This window comes from Rhopalosiphum maidis, chromosome 3, assembly GCF_003676215.2.
Source record: "Rhopalosiphum maidis isolate BTI-1 chromosome 3, ASM367621v3, whole genome shotgun sequence".
Taxonomy (NCBI): Eukaryota; Metazoa; Arthropoda; class Insecta; order Hemiptera; family Aphididae; genus Rhopalosiphum; species Rhopalosiphum maidis.
In genome coordinates this window covers 20153821-20178189 of record NC_040879.1, presented here as the reverse complement: position 1 = coordinate 20178189, position 24369 = coordinate 20153821, and the positions used below count along the sequence as shown (strand labels likewise).

The window sequence follows — 24369 nt, the reverse complement described above, 5'->3', positions numbered from 1 at the left end:
GCATTTTGTTTTATTTCATCTACATCTTGAAAACGTTTACCCTTAAGCGCCATTTTTATTTTTGGGAATAAAAAAAAATCACATGGAGCTAGGTCTGGTGAATAGGGGGGTTGAGAAACAACTGGGATACCATGTTTAGCCAAAAACTGCTGCACAACATGGGCTGAATGGGCTGGTGCATTATCGTGATGCAATTTCCAACTACCAGACTCTTTAAACTCGGGTCTTTTTCTTCGTACAGCGTCTCGTAAACGGCGAAGAACATCAATGTAGTACTCCTTTGTTATAGTCTGTCCTTTAGGAGCATACTCATGATGAACAACACCTTGGTAGTCAAAAAAAACGGTCAACATGACCTTCACTTGACTCCGAACTTGACGAGCTTTTTTGGTCGTGGTGAATCAGGTGTCTTCCACTGCGAAGATTGTACCTTTGTTTCTGGATCGTAGCCATATACCCAAGTCTCGTCACCAGTTATAATTGATTTTAAAAAAAAATCATCAGATTCGGAACACTCTAGCAAATCAGTGGCGATCTGTTTTCGATTTTCTTTTTGCTCACCTGAGAGCAGTTTTGGTACAAATTTGGCTGCAACTCTTCTCATGTCTAAATCAGTCGTCAATATGGTTTGAACTGATCCAAATTAAATTTGAAACTCATTACTAAGTTCCATAATTGTCAAACGACGGTTACCTCGTATTGCTGTTCGTATTTTTTGTATCATTTCCTCATTGCGGCTTGTTGATGGGCGTCCTTCACGTTCATCACTTTCAACAGTTGTTCTACCCTCTTTAAATCGTTTAAACCATTCAAAAACGCGAGCACGGGACATGGTTTCATCTCCATAAGCTAACAATAACATTTGGTAGGTTTCAGTAGCCGTTTTTCCCAGTTTATGGCAAAATTTAATGCACACTCGTTGTTCTGTATTTTCGCTCATTATGAAATCCGACGGGACGTAAAAACATACTTGACTTAATCGCACCTAGAAGCCGACTGAAACAATTTTAATCTAATCTATGTCTAATATATTTTCCCAACATATAAAGTTAGATTAATATAGCACATGCAAGTTCATACTCAAACTGGTTTACGATTAATCGTATCAGTCTCGATACTTTTTGATTAGACCTCGTACATATTAAAAATACATAGGAATACTTTTTTTCTTTAATTAGGTACATTTAAAGTTCAAATTTGAACGACATTATACATGCTTAAATTATAAATATACCTATAAGGATATTCATTATTATATTATAATTTATAATATTATTCATGAGCACTAAAACGTTTACGTATAATATTAATTTTACTTTACGCAATAACATTTTCAAAATACGTAATTAATTTTAAGATATTACTTGTTTATATTATGACCCTATTCACACTTTCTTACGCTTAAATGATATTGATTCGACATTTAATGCAACAATATAATTAATTACCTAAGTGTTTCCGACAAAAATTAAATCAATCAACCATAGTGCAAATAGTTACATACATAATATTCAGTTATATAGGCTGACAGATTGTCTCCGCTCAAAATCGTTTTTCGCGTACAATAGTGTGGTTTATACAATGATTCAAATTTGACATATTCATTACTACAGTGACCCACGTGGCCCGTGTGGGTGTATACAGTACACACACTATACAGCAAAGCAGTACCAACTATTTCATTTTATTTTTTTTATTCTTCAATAAATTAAAGTGCCCCGCTGAAAATGTTCATGGTCCCACGAGTACATCATTTTAAATACAAATTCATCAAATAGTTAATAAAAATAGTTAAATAATTATAACTATTTACAACTTACTAAAGATTATGAAAAAACTAAACTTTAATTTTTTTCTCATAACTATCTTTTCTCTGGATGTTATTAAATACACGATTAAATACTGTATACTCACGAAAAATAACTCTATTTAAAATATGTTTATACTTTAGATATTAATTGTTGTATTAAAATAATTATAAAATCAAACAAACGTGTACACTTGAACATGGCCAAATTCAATATTCAAATGATCTTTTAAAACACTCCGAGCACTGATTTTGCAGTATCTATAATTAGGTATCTAGATAGTATTTTTAAAATGGTAGGTAATAGGTATATTAAAATGATTTTTATGGTTTATCACGATATATTATTACCTATCTAATACGTCGAATAAAATATTTTTGTAAACATGATAATGCGCAATTTCTACGTATTAGATTATAATAGTTTATAGTCATTTCATAGTGCAAAATGATTGTCGCTAAACATTATTATTATTTTTCGTTATAGATAACTATTAATAATGATTTTAATCTTAATGATATAAAAATATAAAGAAACACGTATTTCCCAAATTTTAAGTTAATACAGCTTCACGTAAGTTCTGTTACGTCATAGGTATTGTATTCTTTTGTAACAAGTTAAAAATTTGCTAATCAGTGTAATACGAAATTAATATACCGATTTTTAATATTTATTTATTTAATTATCTGCACAAAAACGGGCTTGAACCCAGGTTAAAAGGGTACATATTATATAAATATTTAATATCAATATCACAAAAATATGATTGATTAATAATACTAATTAAAGCTAAAATTAACTTATAAACTAAGGAAGTAGGGGTCCTCATTTGCTAATTGAACGGAATACATAATTATATTATAGTATATGGTACACTTATAAAAATAATAATAATTTTCGCATAATATATTTAGCTAAATTAATAGACATTATTAAATACAATTTATATTTAATTTGTTAAAAGTAATTATAAGAAATATAATTTTATTTAATCTTTAGAGTTTAAATGAATTGGTAAGTTTGTTAAGATATTGTTATTCATAATTAAATTAATTGTAAATTGTTCACCCACTGAACTGTAGATTATTAATCATATATTATTACAAGTACCTATTTACCTAAAAACTGCAGGCTTCAATGTAAAAAGCATTTTTGTAGTTATATAATATACTTATTACTACTTCATAATTTCCATGGTTCTGACATGAGCAGCTTTTCTCGACTTGAAAATACTTGTATACATTCTTTATATTTTTGACAACTTTTAGAGGTGAGATTTCAGATAACTTAATAGGTACACTAAAAAATGAACCAACTATTTATCAATTTATCTATATAATGAAGGCCAATTTTTCCCTTTTTACATCATTTGACAGCTTCACGTCAATCAGCCATTTGAGTTGCACCTAAAGACTTTCCATTATTTTCTGAAATGCAATTTGTGTGCAGGGTTTATTCAATCCTTTTTAAGCTCAGCATGTTCACTTTGACATTATTTCGTCCGTTAAAAGTGTATTTAAATTGTAAACTTTAATCATGTTTAAAGAGCGTTATATATATTATAACTGTAGATTTTAATGACTTTAACTTACAAGATTATACGATTATAATTGAAAATATTATTAAGATAAGTTTTCATATTTACATATATACATTATTATAATTTTTATTTGTTTGACCAGTAGTTTTAGTACATGGTTAAATACATCACAGTACATCCATTACAGTCGCCAAAGCTTAATATTTTACACTTCGAAAATCTTTACTCGTGTTTATTATAAAAGCGTTTAAAACTCGAAAAAAAAAATAATAATATTACATCTACTTCCACTGAGAAATAATTTGTCGAATACTTATTCAAAATCGACATTTATTGTTGCTTTCAATTATTCAAATGTATAATGGTAAATATAAAACGAAAACAAAAATAGTGTTGAGTATCGCTATAATAATGATAACGAAACGTGACAACCGACGAGTAATCTAATCTCAATAATTTATTAATTTATTATTCGTCTCTCTTATAGGTATATAATTCATTTATTTATTTTTATTTTCAGAATAAAATGCCTCTACTTTAAGGTTTTGAAAAATAATACGTACGAGTGTACGACCACTTCAATTCTCAAGACATTAACCTTTAAATGACACGTAAATCCTCTCGAAAATAAATCGATCATTTTTTATTTCCCAGTATATTACATGTTTTCGGTTGTATACAGTATACTCATAAATAATGTCGCTAGTATGTTGACTTTGTATCTAAATATTTATTATTTATATGATGTATAAATATTTTATAAACGATGTCAATCACCGAGAAAATAATGTTATAGTAATTAATTATAATTGTATGTCCTTGAGAGACAAAAACATAATGAATAAACGGATTCACATAGACAAAATAATACTCTGCTACACCGACGACTGTATATTGTATTATTATAAATATTATAATAAAATGCATCTTTTATATTTTATGAAATGCGCCACTTTCGCAGTGATCCTCAGTGAGATTCAAACTTAAAACTAACCAGGAAATAAAAAGACCAAGTCCGTTTTAGCTTTATAAACTAGTTTATTCATAATCATTAATCTGTATTAAACGAAGTTTCGTGCATTTAATAAAATAATAACTAAATAAATAATTATTATTTTACCTATAGTAAATTTCAATGAACGACTCCGTTGTGTTAACAATTTCACGACATAAAAGTTTTTCATATTTTATTAGAACATTTGCAATATTCACCTTAAATAATGAAAACTATACTTTTATACAAAATATGTATTTATATTTATTTCACACATTTATGGTAAGGGTTATGAAATTATATTATAAATAGGTAACTTATTTAAATGTTCTAAAAAATAAGAAAAAATCCTTAAAAAATACGATTTAATGCACACATAACAGATTTTTTTTTAAATTACATAAAAAATACTCATAAAATTATTTTTAACATTGAAAAAATTAGTTTAATTATATAAATTTTTATTCTTTAGTATTAATTATTTGTACAATTTTCATCATCTTCTAGTGCTCCTGTCTTCTTTTTACTCTGAAAATTATTTCCAAAAAATGAATATACAATTTAGATAGATACATTCGTTATACTTTTACATTGTGTTTCATAATAGCACTGTATAATCAGGTGCTACTTAATTTTATCAAATTTTATCAATCCTTCTATAAAAATGATTTAAAAACATAAAAAAATGCAAAATTAAAGTTAAATTTTTTAATTGTTTGATGTATGAAATGAACTTTTTGCTTGGAAAGTAATGTTTTCGGACATTCAGAAAAAATGCATTTTGCATTTAAATCCGTTCACCACTTATAAGTATAATATCATTTTAATAATTTTGACGCATCTGAAACTCATAAAATAATATTATAATAGCTAATTTTTATAAAAAAAAAAATAAAAACAAATAATACTTTTAATTATTATTCAAGTATGCCTTCTGTGTTAGGTACTGTATATGAGATTTTTTTTTTTACAACGTTGAAAGGACATGTGAATGCACAATACAATACAACATAATGATGATAAAATATTTAACATACACGCGTTTAGTGTGTACAATTCCAAATGATACTTGACAAAAAGACAAAGAATATAACTGCGTCAGAAATTACATCTTCATTTATAAAGCAGAAGCATTGTTGTTGAATAGTATAATAAAAAGAGTACTAAATGTCTAAACATTTATACTAAGAAATATGTAAGTATAACAAAACAGATTAATTCTAATAATGTTTTTATGTAAAAATATAATTATATATACGTACTAAGGTAATGTAAAAATCTCAATTGAATATGTGCAATAAAAATGAATAATTAATAAAGAGCTAACTGATTCTCATTACTTAAAAAATAAAAATATAGATCACTTTTATACCGTACTATTTCGTTATAAACTTACATTTTTTTTCTATTACCTACGGTAAGGGATGTGTTCACGGAAATCCCATATAGTCGAAATAGATTATATATAACAGGATTAAAATAGCAGACATGGCACAATGGGCTTGGCGTTGAGCACTCATCTCGCTAACTATAGCGTAAGATACTAAGATAGCATTGTGCTATTTTTAATTTAAAACCTTTGATTAAAAAAAAAATATATATATATATATATAAATAAATAGTAATAGTACAGCGTTTTTAGTGATTTGAATTTAACTAAAAAAAAAAATATTGATTCTTAAACGTTTTAAAAATATATTCACTATATAACCTAGTTTGATTAATAAAGCAACTGTTATAAAAAACAATTTTAGACCTGAGTAATACAGAATTGGTTCCCGAAAAAATTGCTTTCCGGTGTACAATAAATTCTTCGAATTGGTTTCCAAACAAAATTATACTTTCCAGTATACAACTGTTATAAAATATGTACAAATCGATAATCTTATAATATTTTATTAGGTTTTACGATGTCTGGGAAAGCTTATAAATATAAATTTATAACTAGTTGTATTTAGTAGTATCTAATGGTTTATTTTCACTTAATTATTATTATTGGTGTAAGGAAAAAATATTAATATTGACCAATACGTAATACGTATATAGCGTATAATATGAATATTTTATACCGAGAAACATTTTTAACAACGCCTAGGCATTCTATATAGTGTTTGAAGTATAAAATATGTTCTATATCTATAATTATTCAGAATTCTATAGAGTCCTGAGTCTGTATAAAATAGGAAGGAAGTTGTTGCTGATTGAATATATCATAATAATTTGAAAAGTTAATTCAACAATATCGTATTATCACGAAAGCTCGCGGGAACCAATTTATTGGTATATGTTACCTGGAGACAACCTGAGAACTAATTCGACAATTGAGAACCCACTCGTAGTCATCCTTAGACCTTATCACTAGACCAAACTACATGGTTTGGATAAGACGGATTCAAATTTTAGTACCGGATTTGGATTCATTAACTTGCTTACTATTATGTTTTAATCTAAACTATTTTTAATATCGATAATTTTATTTTTAACTGAATATAAATTAATATAAAAATGATATTTTTATACTTTAATTGTTGTGTTACAAGTTATAAGTGTGGATAACTTAACGGACTGTTTCGGTGTAATACTGCGATTGTCTACAGTCTACGTAAAACGATCATTTTCGGGACTATCAATCAATACAATACGAAAAACAACCAATCAGAATGCGGTAATTAAGCACAAAACGAGTTTAACATAAAAAAAAACACATACATCAGAAAGAAAATAGGAATAAGGAGAAAAATGATGTCTACGCATAGTGAGGCAATACCTATCTATAGATACTAAAATCAGGAAGTCGGACAAATAGGTATTAGAGAAGAGAAAGGAGGAACGTGTTTCCGCCAATCGACACAGCTGTCGAGCACCAGCGATCCAACCGCCGGACGTCAACACTCGTGGACAACACAATTTAATATTATATTATACAAAACGGTTTTTAAAATGATCGTTTGAAACGTAAATTTACCTGCAGTGTCCTTCCAAATTGTTTACATCAGTGAGTAAAATAATCAAGGCTGGGCAAATAAATGCATATTTTTTTTTTCAATAAAATTAATAGACATTTTGAATAAATCGAATAAGTTTTAAATAAGTTTCACAAACAATGTTATTGATTTATATCAACTAACTACAATTATTATTATTAAATTAATTACTTAAAAATAATAACAATAATTAATAATTAAAATAAGTGATTATCGCTTGGATAATAATTTAATATACATTATGAGTGGGAGTGCATGCTCTTATGTAGTTTTTTATCGATATTTAAAAAAAAAAAGACTAATAATTAAAAACAAAATTTAAATTGTAGGTATATAAATATTTCAAAAAGATTCAAAACATTTTTTAAATTGTTCCGTGCATAGAAAATGCTAAAATAAACATTTGGTGTTAATTTAAAGTATATACAAAATTATCCGTTTTTTAATTAAAACAAAATAAGAAAATCGATTTTAACAAAATCGGATAATAAACAGGGGCGCATTTTTGTAAAATACCGTGTCGACGGTTTGAAAACCAAATTGTACGACAGAATGCTTTGACGCAAATATGCAGTAAAATCAATAAAGTACGCATAAATAATATAGTGTACACTGTACATCGTCGAGTGTAATAATATTATCAACACGTTTATTTTTTTGTTTATAAAATGTATTTATTATGTATAGGCATTACCTACGCGAAAATCTATAAACACGGTCAAAATACAAAACGGTTTTTCCCTCGACATTTTCTTAAACGCGAAAAAGGTTCGAACAACGCGTACAGTAGGTATAGAGGTTAGGTTATATATATTATAATATTATATTTATGATGTGAGTCGGTCGGGAATTATTTTTTACTGAAATTGTTATTATCATTTTTTTCGTATTATTATTTTTAGCCGCGAAGCTCGAACTCGACGTTGGCACGAACATTACCGATACCGCGGTATAATACTACTATAAAACACTGCGTATCTCGCCGAACCTTTTGTCAATAACATATAATCAAGACGGTCGTCTCGGCAACTGTGTTCGGTCGGCGGACACGTTTATAATAATATCGCACAATCGTATTACCGCCGTGACATATCGGCCCGTCGTAATAACATTATTGTTATCGCAGAAGCCGATCTCGCGTATTTTTTTTGTTTTTTTTATATATACATACGTTTTATACCTACGGCGCGGCGTAGTCGAACTACGAGTCCACCCCGCGGATTTTTTTATATTTTTATTTCGGTAATCGCGTTGATGACGTGATAAAGGTATAGCATTGTATTGTGTGGGTACTGACCCAGTAAAAGAGAGCGGTAACGTTATAATGAAATCGTAGTACCTATTAAACGCGCGGTCCGTCCGCCCCCGCACACGAACAAACACGCGCACCCGACAACAACTTAACTGTAATAATTATTATCACTGTGGATTATTTCGTTTGATTTATCGAAATCGAACACGCAACCGGCACACTAGACGACATACTTGGGCAGTAGAGAAGACGGCAATTTTAATATTTTAACGCTCGACGTAATAATAATAATAAAAAAAAAAAACAATTATAATACAGCTAAACGTTGGAGTGTTTGTTTATTGTTATTTTTTATTTTTTTGTGGTATTGTATGAGCATTTTGATAAATTTAAATTTACCGTAGTTAAAAAGCTTATAATATGTTTCGACGTGCCTACTCAGGAATACAATTGTAATACTCATAATACTTTGAAAAGACTATATTGGCAAATTCAGATATTCTAAACATAATTTTTTTTTTTTTTAGTGTTCGCAAATATTTAAATTAAACATTCTTAAAAGAAAATTATCGAAACATTAATTAGACCTACGTTCCACACTAATTCGTAAAATTTCTATAAACCCTTTGTACATTCATATATACGTAATACTAAAAAAATGTGAAGCACACGGTTAAAGTATATTTTCTTATGTTTATACATGCTATTTTTATTTATTTTTTTTTTTATTGTACCTCATTTTATGATTTTAAAATATATTATATTTCATACATGCCTAATTGCCTGTTACTAGTATATGCTATAGAATGAATCATACTCGCCATTTGGAGTCTATCTATTGTTTAATAAAATGTATTTAATTCCGAGAAAAACATTATGTGTCTTACAATACGTCCAACTCAGGCCCGACGTTATATACATTCGACACATGCGACGACACAGGAGCCAAAATAAGAATTTGATCAGGCTAGGTTAATACTCGCACCGGACGCTGAAGGAGTTGAAGCCGCTCTTTGTCCAACTACACGATCATATTATAATAGAATCGTATGTGATTTTTTAGTATAGACAGATTCGGTAAACGAGTTACACAAAGTCGATAGTCAACATATTAGCCTACGTCCGCCGTTATCTTTGTCCGTATACAATCGAATTTTTTTTTTCATAAATACTAATGTCTAATGATCAATATTTTAAAAACAAAAAAAAATAAAAATTCAACCATGGTATACCGTGTGTGTTGTATGAAAAATAGGCCAAATGAGCTAAACTCTGTAAATAAATAATAAATTTAATTTTCAGCCCAATATTATATTATAATTATTTTATTAGATTTACCAGTTAAGACAAGAGTTTCCCTGATATATTCGAGATGAAAACTTATATTTTAAATCTATTTTGAATATAACTAAGTTCATAAACTTTAAAGACTGGACGAATTAGCATAGATTCAAACTTCTTATAAAAGATTAAATGTTTAAAAGTCTTAAACAGTCTATAAATAAATATACATTTTCTTATATATTAATATTGCATGTACGGCCTATAATCTAACAGCCTAACAAACAGTTTTCCTAGCATAATGTGAATATTATTTGTATAGATATTAATCTAAATTGAAATTTAAAATAATAATTTGATACGTATTTGAATAATTTTATTTGTTTATTTCTAATTGTATCCAAGTTTAAATTTAAAATGCCTATAAAAACCTGTATTTTTATATTTGTAAGATTTTTGGTTACTAGGCATATTAATACCCACTTAAGAGAAACTTTGTATTGGATTTTTAGTCCTTAGTTATAGATATTGAATATTTAAACAATTTTAAGTATATTTTTGGCAAAATTTTAATTAAAACTACCTAACCTAGCTATAATAATTTTAAGTTATGAAGAATCTTGTTTTCAATTTTCATACTTTTTGAACCAGTAAACATTTTTTTATCCACATTTATAGAATAAAAACATAAATAATGACAAAAAGAATCAAAATATTTTGAGAAATATATCACACAAATAGAATACAAATATCAAAATTAGTTGAAAATTTCAAGTATCAACAGTTATTTGTTTTTGAGTGATACTAAAAAAACGATTTTGTCCCCATCACTGCAGTAAAATCATGGTTTTGGGTAAAAATTCTCGCTGTTTCTTGATTTTCGTTTGTGTTTTATTTTTCTAAATTATTTTAACAACAACCGTTTTGGGAATATCACTTTGGACCCCCTGAAGTTAATACATTTATCACTTTTCTCAGAATCCAAAATAACACATCATTACAAAAACAATACTTCATAGCTTTACTCATTCTGCGAAATCTAAAATTGTATTTAAAGTAATGGAAATAGGTACTTAATTAATAAAAAATTATTGCATAAATTATGAATAAGATTTATTAAAATTCTAACTTCACTAATATAACCTAATTTTGAATTAAGTTAACCAAAATAATACTAATGGCTTAAAATGAGTACTTTTTATAATTTAATAAACCTCTCATTATTTTTGTTTTTATCATTTTATTAATTTAAGGTGAAAATACTTACAATACATATATTTTTTTTGATCTTAGATATTATTTAGTTACATATTTTCTCTACATTTAAGTCATACATTTACAATTTTGAATGGTTACATAGTAGCCGGTAAGTAATACGATTGAATGAGAGCTTTGCTTGTTATTAAAGCTATGTTATTAAACAAATATTGAATGTTGATGCATGACAATGTACACACAAATACTGTACTTGATAATTTATCGTGTATAAAACAACAAATACATAAAAACATACATCAACTTGAATCATAATAGGCTTAAAATAAATGAAAATTTCGATAAGATTATAATAATATATTCAATAAAATAATGTACCTATTTTGCATTTATAGATACACTGAAAACAACAACTATAGTTTTCTAACGTTCATAATGTGAGTAGTTATAATTATCATTATGTAATCATTTTGTAAAGTCATACAAATCTATAACAGTTGTTATAGAGTTGTTCTTACGGCAAGCATACAGTAGGAATTGTAAAATCTAACGAACTACAGACTCATCAATATCGATGTTATAATTATAATATAATTTATAATACATTATTGCCGTTATTTTTAATATTATATAGCTTATAGCATACGATTATCCAACTACATTAAACATTAGAAAAATCGTCTTTCTATTTTTGTAAATCAAAAATTATTTTACATGCTCCGTTTCACATTTATCTTTTTACTTATATTCTTCAAAATATGCTAACCAATATTATTATGTATTAATTCATATCATACTTATTATATTGTTTCACATATTATGTATATCGTATAAATTATTATTATAAATATTATTAATCTAATATTGATATGAACTTTCACTCCCGCACAGTAAATGGCTTGGGAGTGACCAACTACTGTATAATGTAAATTGTTTGTAAATAATTTTTTTTATTATTATCATACCAAGGTAATTGGGAAAATAACTATGAAAAAATTTATATATATAAGATTATAGATTTTATAATTTTTGTAAGCACCTAATGGCTTTTAAAAAAAAAAAAGTATATAAATGTATTGATATAAAGTGTAATATATTTAATTGTTTACAAATTAATCGCTCTGTATACGCTCTTGTGTGCTAAAACCCAGCAGTCACAAATTATATGACTGCTCGATGAAGAAAACAATTTTAATATTATTCAAACCCTTAAAATTGGCAATTAAAAAGTTTTTAAACTGCATGACGTTTAACCCTTACACGATATCATTTATACGGATTTCGGTATAAGAAGATTAAATCGAATAAATAAAAACACACATCACAATGTTTGTATGGTACTTAAAATATGCGTATAAAACTATTTTCGTTTTAATTAAAAGAACTTTTTTCAAGTTCAGATTTAAATTTTATTTTTCATCACGTTCTATACATTCTTTATTGCGCAATCTATTGTTTGAGCTTCTTGTCCGTGTATCGACCGTACAGTAAGGCTAAACAGTTGATTTCGAAGGATTTATCAGTGGTTTTAGCATTTTCTGGGATATGTAGTCACAATAATTTATCACTTTAGATTTCCCTTCCTGGAACGTCTCCTCCGGATCTTCCACACAACTGTTTTTTATCACATTTTTCATAACCATTATGTTTAACAAGTTTTTTGCCATTTTCACACAATCCGAGTTCCAATGAGTTCGCGTCACCTAAACAGATTTAAAATGTTTCTTTAGTAGTAATTATTAAGTTAAATATAATAATACAGATATGGAGTTCGGGTAATTTATGACATTTTTAATTGTATTAGAACGAAACAAGTGAATAAATTCATACAATATAAAAGCATTAACAATTTTTTTTTATGCATTTTGCCTCTCTTTTATTAGTATTGTTTAGTCTATAGAAAAAGCTCAATTTAAATTAATTAAAGCCAATTTATCCGTATAAATCTCACTTTCCGTGTATAATAAGTATAATATGTAAAGGTATAGACATAATAGACTTAAAACTGTCAATCGTGTATATTAATATGATTTATCTAAATTATGTTTCTATTATCAGTTTTCAAAAATACATGTGTAATGATTGAAACAAAATTATATAAATAACGTACAATACAATATTAATTATTACAACCACCAATTAATACTATATAATGACATGCACATCGTTGAAATCATGATAAAACATTTGGTAAGTTAACGACATTTGATATTACTTTTTTCAATGCGTTCACGACGACTCTGATATTATCTGTCCTCTCTTGCCAATATTTAAGGTTTTCGTGCAGAATTCGAATCCAAAAGTTCATAGATTCCTCGGCTAGCTGAAAATCGTAATCGCTGAAAAATTTGGATAAGTGGCTCACGACCAACAACTGCAATTTCATCCATTTTTCTTTGTTGCACCAGTCGTACAACTCAATCATTGTGCGCAGCAAAACAATGGTTTTCACTTTATGACTCTTCCAGATGTCCATGATGAATATTAACGCTCCAGGAATCAACTCTTCGTTTAGACTATCTAAAGCTTTTATACATTCTATTAGCTTGGACTTGAATGAAAATAGGTGTTGGTGTTTGAGTAAACGTAACAAAACTCTGGATAACTGCAACGATAGAAAACAATAAATAATTATTATATTTTGAGAAGTAAGATACACAATATATATACATATATATAGGAATGATACTTCGGTATTAAATTCGATTAAATATATTTAAAAATAGATACGTTTAAAACATTTAAAATACATTTATACCCATTTTCTTATTAACGAAAACGAAATAAAACAAATTAAATGAGATATTAATATGATAACTCGTTATAAGACAACTCATTCGTATATACCAACAATATCAACTATAATCAATATTTTTAAAATTAAAAATAAAAAAAAAAATATATATATATTAAGTTTCTGGGATATAATAAATACGTTTTGTACGAAGGTATTAATTCGAATAATGCCACACAATGTCATAAACCATAGTACTAAACCGATCATCATATTATTCTTACTTAGTACATATTATGTATCATCTTAAAATAATAATATAATGAACATTCAATGTAAATTTAAATGTTTTGTGTTTGGAGAGAGAGAGAGGATTTCAAATTAATATCAATCTGTTTATAAATATTGAACAATAAGTGAATAATTATTAGCTGATTTTATGACATTGCTCTGCGATAAAGCATAATTCCGGGCACCGCCCCGGGTTCTGCACTTAAACAAACTTTTTCATATTCTATGAATTATTATTTTATTAAACTATTAAATATTTTTTTTATGTCATGCAATATAAACAAATATATTTTTGGCCGTTTATTTTTTTAGAGCATTATTTGAATATTTGTTACACTAATTATTATAATAATTTAAAGTATACAAAATTACAACCAAATTATTATTTAAGTTAGTGTTCAAATATTATTTAGGTTATCGCATAGATAAAATTATTTTTATACTTAACCCTCTACGTTTATTTCTGGAATAATACAAAATATGATTAAACGGTTTTTACGATGGGCATTAACGAAATTATCAAATTGTTATTATCATATGATAAAGTTTACTATAATTCATGTAAAAAATGATTTTTTTGATTTTCTGTATATATTTATTATTTTTTAATCAATTATACTTACATAAATAATTACCTACATTTTATATATTTTAATTTTTGGTTATTTTCTAACTGCGCACTATAATCAATTGTTTTTTTTCTATTTAAATAGTATAAATCTACAATTGATTGTATGTTCACCTTGGGTCCTGAGAGTTCTAAAAACACGTTGAAAGCCTCGGCAAAGAAATTGTTGGTCAGTATACATTTTATAAATCGTCCATGGAATACAATAAATAAATAAATACGTATTAGCAGACAAATAATTGACGGACGGGTGAGCAACCAGTAACGATTAAGAGGACGCAAGCCAGTGAATTGTCTTCTTCTTACACACATACAAAACTGCAAAGTTGCTTTCAGCAGAACTTATTTTGTGTTATTAACTTTAATATTTAAGTGAATTGACCCATTTTCCAACTTAAAGGTAATATATAGAGCTCGAATTTCGATGGATTTGCATATTTTATCTTGATTGCCCGACACGATGCTTTTTATGCTACAAATGTGTCTCAATTGTATACTATTCAAACGAAATTTTTCAAAAGTGTTAGGTAATTTCTTAACGATTCGGACATTCGTTCGTATTTTCCTATTTCTAAGAATATGACAAGGCCAAACAATTTCCTTAGATAAACATTCGTATATTTTACGCTTTTATTCTATGAAGTAGGCCTCGGATCGTTTGCAAACTATACCACTGTTCGATTAAACACAGACGCAAATAAGGTATTTTATTAATCCAACACAACCGCAATTATTCCATTTCTATATTCTATTGTCAAAAATCCAAATATTGTTTCAAGAGTAAATATTTCAAAGACCTTTGGTCGTGTGCATTCATATAAATGTATATATTTTAACGCAAAAGAATCATACGTATTATTATAATATAAAGTGTTCATAAACACGATCTGTGCTTTAACGTTACGGCGCTGTTAGGTATATTTAAAGTTTAACCCAGTATTTACTAAATACCACCCTCTTGGGGGCTTCTACAGCAAACTAGGTGGGCGATGGAAGTTACAAGCTTAATTAGGGGGCATTGGATCAGAAAAAGAGAGCAGTGACCGTTACAATTTTCTTCAACAGTCGCATTGTACCGATGTACAAACAAAAAAAAAAACAACGGTTGTATCATAAAAAGCAATCTGTGGAGATATACTCAGAGGCGTGTCGTTAAAATTTGGCGCCCAGGGTAAAATTAAAAATATTCGCCCATAAATATTATAAAAAATACGTCGTTATAACCAAATTTAATTTTTTTTACCTGCGTATATTCTACATTTACAATGTATTTTAAATTACAAAAGTTAATGGTTATAATTTTAATTTGAACATGTTTTTTTATAAATACATACCTATTGTTTTTTATTATTTTGTTTAAACATGGTGCATTTGCTTGTATATTTTTTTTTTAAAAAGTCAATAACAAAATTAAAATTAAAAAATCATTTTAAAAACTTAAAACTCACGAAAACACCGATATTTCACATATGATAGTGTTTTATACACACGATTCTGTGTGATGCCTATCTAGGTATGTAATTACACCAACGATATTAGACGAATATTTGAGATAACAATAATATACCCCATGCCGGTACGATCGGCGTCGTTATAGATGGTACCAGTTATGACGTGTAGCGTCCCAATTTTTGAGTTATAATCCTATCCAATATTGCGTTATTCCCAGCTCCGTTATAATCAGTTATTCTGTACATACAAATAAACCGGATATTTGATACTACCGGCGTTATACCCCAATACGCCGTTACGACCGGCGTCATCATAGACGGTACAGACTGTGTTACCTAAGTGGGCGGTAAAGACCAAAAGTTTGGAAACCAACGGTTCAACCGATAACCGAGGGCGTGTGTGCACACCTACACGCATACTGTTATAATAGTAATAGTGTTATGTAAACCGCGCGGTCGGAAAATCGCCCACGGCTCATCGGCGGATGATCGAAAACACCGCGGCGAAAACCCGCGGGGAGGTGCGGCGGCGGTCATCACCTTTTCGACGGCCGGCCGGTCGACGTCCGTGTAGACCACCGTGTCGGCGATCAGGTCGAGCAGCTCGAGGACGCCGTTGTGCCGCGGCACGTACCCGTACGCGAAGTCGGCCAGCTCGTCGACGGCCGCGTCCAGCACGCCGGCCCGGGCGGACGGGCACGTTTCCCGGACGCGGATCATCGTGTCGCGGGCCGTCAGCCGCTCGTTCACGTCGGCCGCGTTCAGCCGGTGCGCCAGGCCGCCCGCGAATCGCCGTCCCATGTGCGGGCCGGCCGCGTGGCCGTCGAACGCCAGCCGGTCCACGAACGCCCGGAACGCCTGGTACGCCATGGCCGTCTGCTGGAACTCGACTGCGGCGGCCGCGACGGCGTCTTGTCCGGCGCCGGAGCCGACTACGGCGGCGCCGACGTCCGCGCCGCACTCGTCGTCGTCGGCCGCCGCGTACGACGAGGGCGGCAGCGGCCGGAACACGTTGGCCGCGAACATTCCCGCGACGGCCGCGTACACGTCGGCCGAATAATCTGATGATGAAAAATCCAACGGCAGTCAGAGATGGGCCGTTGTCCGGCAAACATAATAATCGTTACAGATGACAACATTCATATTAATATTATGGTCCCTCCTCGCCGGGAGGAGCGGTATAGAATATGCGGTAATGCGGTACAAAAATCGTATTATGTATTATAGCCGATTTCAAAACGGATCTGTCGACCGAAAACTCCGGCGATGTGGCCAACGCTCGAAATCCGTCTTCGGTACGGACCAAAGCTAACGACCGGAACGTCGCTGCCGCAGACGCATTAATGTCGGCCATCGGCCGCGGTCTGTCAGTCGACGTCGATGAGTATAAAATACATGTAACGGTACACCGCCGTCGTCGTATTGCTATTAAAATGATTTATTTCATCTATTGAGCAATACACGGTTAATTGAATTGCCTTTTGCCGACGGCGTCGCGTGTATATCAAGCACAATAATCGTCTAAGTTCCGACCACCTATCCGTACATTTTAAATTGCAATAATCGAAAAAAAAACATTTCTGGTACACGATGAACAACACTCACACGAAACTTTGTATCGAATTGTCAAGCCTTAGCTATAAAAATACGTTTTAGACTACAAAACAAATTGTAAAATTTCATGAATTTGGTGACCAAACGCTTATAAAAATAATATTGAGGCAATGTATTTCGTTTTTATTTTTATTTGTACACGAACATTTTACGAGGAACCTTGTGTTATAGCTTGAAAAAGTCATAATGTTTTAAGTTTTTTTTATCATATTATTATCATTTATAGAATATATACTAATATGACGATTTGATGAAAGTTTTAAGTATCGATAATTATTCGTTTTGAATTACAACGAAATAATAAAAAACGTTTAATGAAAAATCGTTATATTATGTGACTAATTTTATCGAATTTTAACATTAGATGCACATAAAAAATATTCGTGGAACTACTGAACTTTATTTTTTAATTCCAGTAATAACAACCTGAAAAGAGACTTGCGTTAAATTTTCAAATCTAAGGTTAAAATATTAAAAATTTAATGGATTTTGAGTAGGAGCGGAGCGATGAATATATTAAATTTACAATGATATGTGCGTTTTATCTTTATTTTCTCCGTCTGTCATCACCTTTTCTGTCAGTAAATAGTAATAATACTTTGATATTCAACTTTGGAAGTGATTTCTGGTAGTAATTTGGAGCTAATTGGTACTTTAAGGGATACAATCTAAAATATTCACAATACTATTCCAAATAATCGTGAAATATTAACGAAAAATTGAATTTTTTACACAAAACTAGTAGTTCGACAAAATCAATTTTCTTTTTTTTCTTTTAGTGTAACTAAAAAATTGAAAACCTTAAATACTTTTAATTTTCAACAATTGGCCCTTGTTTGGTTGATAAAATCTCCTATTGTTCAGTTTATAAAAATATTTTTAATTTTTCTAAGAGTTATTGAAAAACAGTTGACATTCAAAATTTTTTGTTTTTTTTTTCCACAAATCCGGTTAAAAAATGTTTGGATACGTAATACAAAGTTTTTTATAAACTTTATTATTACAATTTTTTAAAAAATGAAATAATCAATACATGTTTTTTATAAGCTTCTGAATTTCAATGTTAACAAATTTATCGTCTAATATTTATATCATCATTTTCTATAATTAAATTGTACCATTGACATACGCTAAGGGGGTTAAGCCGTTAGGGTTTCAACCTCTCCACCGAAATTAATTGTTGGTACGGGTACACGTTGCACACTATATGGACCTGCCTCGAAAATTAACATAATAATATAATAACCCTCTCCCCCTCCCCCCCCCCCGAAAAAATATTAATTCCTATATACGCCACTTCATTGTACATGACATAATTTTAAAAATATTTTAACTCTTTTTGAGTTTCTTATAGATATTTGAAATTTGAAATTTTTTTGTTATAAATATCAATACAAATTTTTTTTAAATGGTTAAAGTTTTTGTATTGAAATTTAAAAATATTATAAGTGTGTATTTGAAACTTTTAGTGTATTTTATTATATTTTATATACCTACACAATTAAATTTTTCAACGCAGTGTTATTGGAAAAATGTACTCAACTTACTGTATTATTAATAATAAAACAAATTAGTTTAATAGCAATATTAATAGGTATGTCATAAAATATACCATTTCATATAATATATAATTATTAAGGCTGACAGACCGTCTTCGTTTAGAATTATTTTTCGTTGAATTTATTATTGAATTCAAATTTAACATATTATACATAATAGTGACTAGTGACTTACTCCTCCATTATATCTATTTTCACAATAAAATGATTACCTATTTGTCCCTTTCTTAACTATAAAATATTTGAAAATTTCCAAGATTTTGAGAACAAATAACTACAAAGTTCTAACTATAAACGCTTATAAAATAATATCATGACTATGTATATCGATTTTTTTTTTTATTAGTATTAATAAAATGTTCATCATAAGTCGTTTAACTTGATATTTTTATACTAAAATATTTTCTAAACTGTATAATTTTTTTTTCCAGTTTCCTTGTAAATTAAATTTTATTTTAACGCCCTTAAGTACCGACTATATCTAATTTTCTACCAGAAACAACCTTCAAAGTTGAAAATCTATGTATTTTTACATAGATATTATAAAAAAATATTGAGAGTTAAAAAAAAAATCGCTTTTTACAATAATAATTAATAAGTATAATTAGTGGAACCATCCGTGTAAACATTGTTACATTGTTACAGCATAGTTATATTGGATAGAAGTAGGATTGCAATGAAAACAAACAATGTAACTATTATTTTAAATAGATATGACAACTATTATTTTCTCCCTTATTAGAAAAATATCCCCCTTAAAAGTACAAACATTTCTTTTTTAATACACGTTTTTTATAAGAGAAAATTAATACTAATAATGGGTATTTTTAATAGTATTGTAACTTATAATTTATAAGTTACAAATGTTGGTAAGCACAACTGACATCATATAACCATTCGATTAACCTTTAATAAAACGAGTGAACTAAAATAATAATATATGTGTACATGTAAAACCGTTTGTCTCGATTTTGCAATAAACTCTTGATTATCTATACTTGACTTGTCGACTCCTATGAATATGATCTATTTGTGAATGTATAAAATAGTTAAATGTGTACTCAAACTATCTTGTCCGGTTAAAGTTCGTAAATATGTTTTCAAGCACTCGAATTGTAGTTATTATTAGTACTACATTTTAATTTTGTTTCAAGTAGCTAAGTGCTAAACAAATGTTTACCCCGTTAAAACAACTTTGAATCATTAAACTATTACTACCTCCACACGATGTTAAAACCTACAACCCACGTGTATGACGACCACGAATGTCCATAATGGAATTCCTATGAGACGCGATATAAAGGATACAGTTCAAGGATCCACGTCGGAATTTATAATCAGTGTATAGTATAATATAGTATTGTATGTATAGTGTATAGGTATAGCAACCATTATATGAGATTTTTCGAGGGCTACACACATACACATATTTTATTGTTGTTAAAGGATGAAAAATAGGTATTGGTACAACCGATCGCTAAACACAGAGATTATGACAATGCGTATAATCGAAAATATATCATATATTTCGATTTATTATCCTCAAAATAAATCCTGAACGGCCGTGTCACGGGGGACACGCCGTGTTCGGTCTGATTTTTGGCAAGACCCTCGACCCCCGACATGGGGGAGCATCGTCTTTCCATCTTATGTCGTTTTTGTCCGCACGCTTTGAACAAAAATGCGACCCATTGTCCGCGAAACGCTATCATCTATTGTGAATATTCGGTCTACCTAGGACTGGATAAGTTTTAAATTACCGCCATCCAGGTCGCCGAGCCCACATTCATCCCGAGAGATCTCTAAGTGGGGTACTACTTAATCCTTAGAGACAGCCAGTGCTGTATGTTATTATTGTTTTGAAAGCAATCACCGTCGCATTCGAAAACGATTCTGAACAGATATCGATTTACCGAATAATAAGACGTTTTTCGAACATTATGTGGTCGTAAAATATGTATACGCGCGCGTGTGTGTATATATTAAAATATTTTGAAAATAAATAATAAGGTTATACGATACGGATAGCAATATATACGTTAATATAGTATTTCAAACACTATCCGTGAGTTATGATGTTTCTCGAAATGCATTTAATAATCGTTCAAAACCAAAAAGATTACCTGCTTACTACGAACGTCGTATAGTATGTTCGCGAGAAAACCACATTCAATAACATTTAGAAAATACACATCTCTCGCCTACAAAGTCGAATGCAGCTTACAATATAATACATATATACATATTCATATTTGTATTTACACATATTACGTAACATTTATTTTTGTGGAATACTCGGTATGTACTTTAGTTTAATAAAAAATTGTTGTATGAACTCGGTGAATAATTCGAATTTTCATAGAAAACCTAATCGATATTCGAAATTGTTTGTGTAATAAGAATTAAGAGTAATTTTGAAATTCTCAGAGCTACCTTGTAGATTCAGGATTATTGTTAAGCGAAACTTTTGCATATGTTAAAATGTGTTGTTAAATTTTCTAGATTTTCTTTGCTTTATTTTAACCAAATTATTTTTCTAGAAAACAATTTTCATTGATTAGATTTATTATAAATTATTATGATTATTGAATAATTATGAATAGATTATAACTTTTATAATATTCATAGTATATATAAATTATTTAATAAGATATAGTGGTTCATTTTGTTTACTAATAAATAATATTGTAATGACTTATAATTAGTTATATAAATGAAATTATGCATATTAGATTTAGTTGGTAATTTTTATAATCAAAAGTATGAAAATTCCTTATAACTTTATTCAAATATCGCGAAGAAAAAACAGTAAAAATGGAAATATTACGGAACACCAATTTTTTGACAAGATAATTTTTGTTTATCTTTATTGTTGTAATTAAACAAAGGAATAAACATAAATAAATTATCCAAAAGTAGGTATATCGTCACAACGTTTGGAGTTTAAAATTTAAAACTGGCCAAATTCAACAAAATCAAGAATATTTGTAAATTATATTGTAGTTCAAAATCCATAAAATAGTTATTTATTTTGATATTCAAGGCTTGACAGTTAAATATTATTTCCCTGATAATTATTACATACTGGAATTTTAAACAATTAAACACATTTTAGTGCACTTGAAATTCAAATTTTAACGATATGGTTATTCAAAGATAAAATAACGATTTATCCTTAAACAGTATTATTTTGATATTTATTCAAAAAATATTGATTGTAGAAACTTCAAACTATTACTTTAATCGTCAATGATATTTTCAAAAAATCAGAGACTAATTTTAAATAGGGATTAGTCTGTTTAAATCTCACCGACAATTTAAACGAAAGCCTAGTTAATACATTATGTCTAAAATAGTACCTAACGCTCTAGTCCTTACAAATATTTTTTTGTTTTTTATAGAAACTGTCTTTGACATCTAAAACTATTAAATGTGCCATATTGATTTTTGAACAAATAAGATTAAATTATTAGTAGTATATATATATATATATATATATTCGATTAAAAAATGTAGTATTATTTATCATATTATTTTTTAGCGAGAGATTTGTTCCCATTACAATTTATAATAATTTGAGGATGTTTTGTTTTAGGTTTAGAGCTTCAACAAATGGTATTTAAATTTTTAATCGTTAGTAAGACACACACACAAACATTCGCATATTTATATAGATATTCAAAAATAAAATTTAATTTTTAAAATGATGCAATAAATGTATTGGTCTTATTAGTGTTTTTTTTTTTTTTGATTTTTGTAGCTAATGTTCGAAAGATTTCAAGAATTATTTATTGTTCGCATGCAATTTTTTTTAAATATTTAAATCATAAGTTAAATGTGTTTAAAAATAAGTTCACGTTTAACAATGCAGATATAGGTAGAAAAAGTAAAATATGCCAGTGAATAAAATAGTTTACCGTCGTCAGTATCATTAATCCACATTGCATACAATCCGTTCAAATCGCTTATTTTTTGTTTCAGTAGCTCGTCATCATTGGCCGATAAATATACCGTACATTTTTTTATTAATTTTACTAAAATATTACTTATATTTTGGAGGTCTTGATTATCATCCAAACTTACATTAATATTCATAATTATACTAAAGAAATGAAAATTAAAGTCAGTAATGCTTGTAGATAATTTAGAACGGAAAAAAACTAAAGGTTTTATATATTGATTAAAAAATAACAACAGTGTCCCAGGTAATTATTAAAAACCACGGTAAAGAAAATAAATTACCATAGATATTATACTAATAATATAATGCTCATTTAAATAACACACTCGTTTTATTTTGATTATTATAAAAAAAGCAATATCGCTTATAATAACTGAATTATGTTTTACAAAACGCAATGCTGTTCACAATAATTGTATGATAATAAATAAATGTTATGAATATTTAGTCCCGACTGCTTATCTGTTTCGATAAATATGTAAGATGTTTAAATATCTTATCCTCCGTCGGACATTTTAATATATTAATATGGCGAATAGAAATTGCGGTGCAATTCTCGATCTCACAAAATAATATTTGCTCGATTGAAACAACTGAATCATTGTTCACCACCCTATGATTTCACTCGACGTCGTGTTTGATCAACACAATACACGTGAACATCAATAGGCTAATTTGTAAATATTATTTACAGCTGTAGGCCACTGAATGTTAAACGGCTGGCAATAAACAAATACGTGTTCAAAGCAATGTACGAGTACATTATTGGCATCTTAAAATTAGCTTTGGTGATGCATCGAGACCTATGACAGACGAAATCCGTTCAATGACATTTCCCCAGAAGCTTTTAGTGTTTCGTTATTCAAAGAGCACCACAACTGTGTACAGGTTTTGGTTTCATTTCGTAAAACATAAATAATATCTTAAGGTAATAAAGTACAAAAATAAGATTATATATATTTATCTATAAATATTAAATATATAAGTACACAGTTTAATATTTATTGTACATTTATTATAAAATTAAAATAATAACGTACCTGATAATATCGTCCTA

The 24369-nt window shown here is 28.8% G+C and overlaps 2 protein-coding genes across 3 annotated transcripts; both read right to left on the bottom strand.

Annotated features, from left to right (window-relative positions):
* Positions 1 to 322: 322 nt before the first annotated feature.
* On the bottom strand, positions 323 to 969 carry LOC113557290 (protein GVQW3-like). Of its 2 annotated transcripts, none has more exons than XM_026962736.1 (2): positions 694 to 969; positions 323 to 633 (listed from the first exon to the last, which is right to left on the bottom strand). In XM_026962736.1, exons 1-2 carry the CDS (start codon positions 938 to 940, stop codon positions 359 to 361), a joined length of 522 nt encoding a protein of 173 aa, XP_026818537.1. In that variant the 5' UTR covers positions 941 to 969; the 3' UTR covers positions 323 to 358. The 2 variants fall into 2 exon arrangements, with proteins under 2 accessions (XP_026818537.1, XP_026818538.1); XM_026962737.1 differs by having other exon boundaries at positions 323 to 606.
* Positions 970 to 12567: 11598 nt separating this feature from the next.
* On the bottom strand, positions 12568 to 23446 carry LOC113559267 (serine/threonine-protein phosphatase 2A 56 kDa regulatory subunit gamma isoform-like). The gene is made up of 4 exons (XM_026964929.1): positions 23269 to 23446; positions 16719 to 17239; positions 13290 to 13679; positions 12568 to 12777 (listed from the first exon to the last, which is right to left on the bottom strand). Exons 1-4 carry the CDS (start codon positions 23444 to 23446, stop codon positions 12568 to 12570), a joined length of 1299 nt encoding a protein of 432 aa, XP_026820730.1.
* Positions 23447 to 24369: the final 923 nt, after the last annotated feature.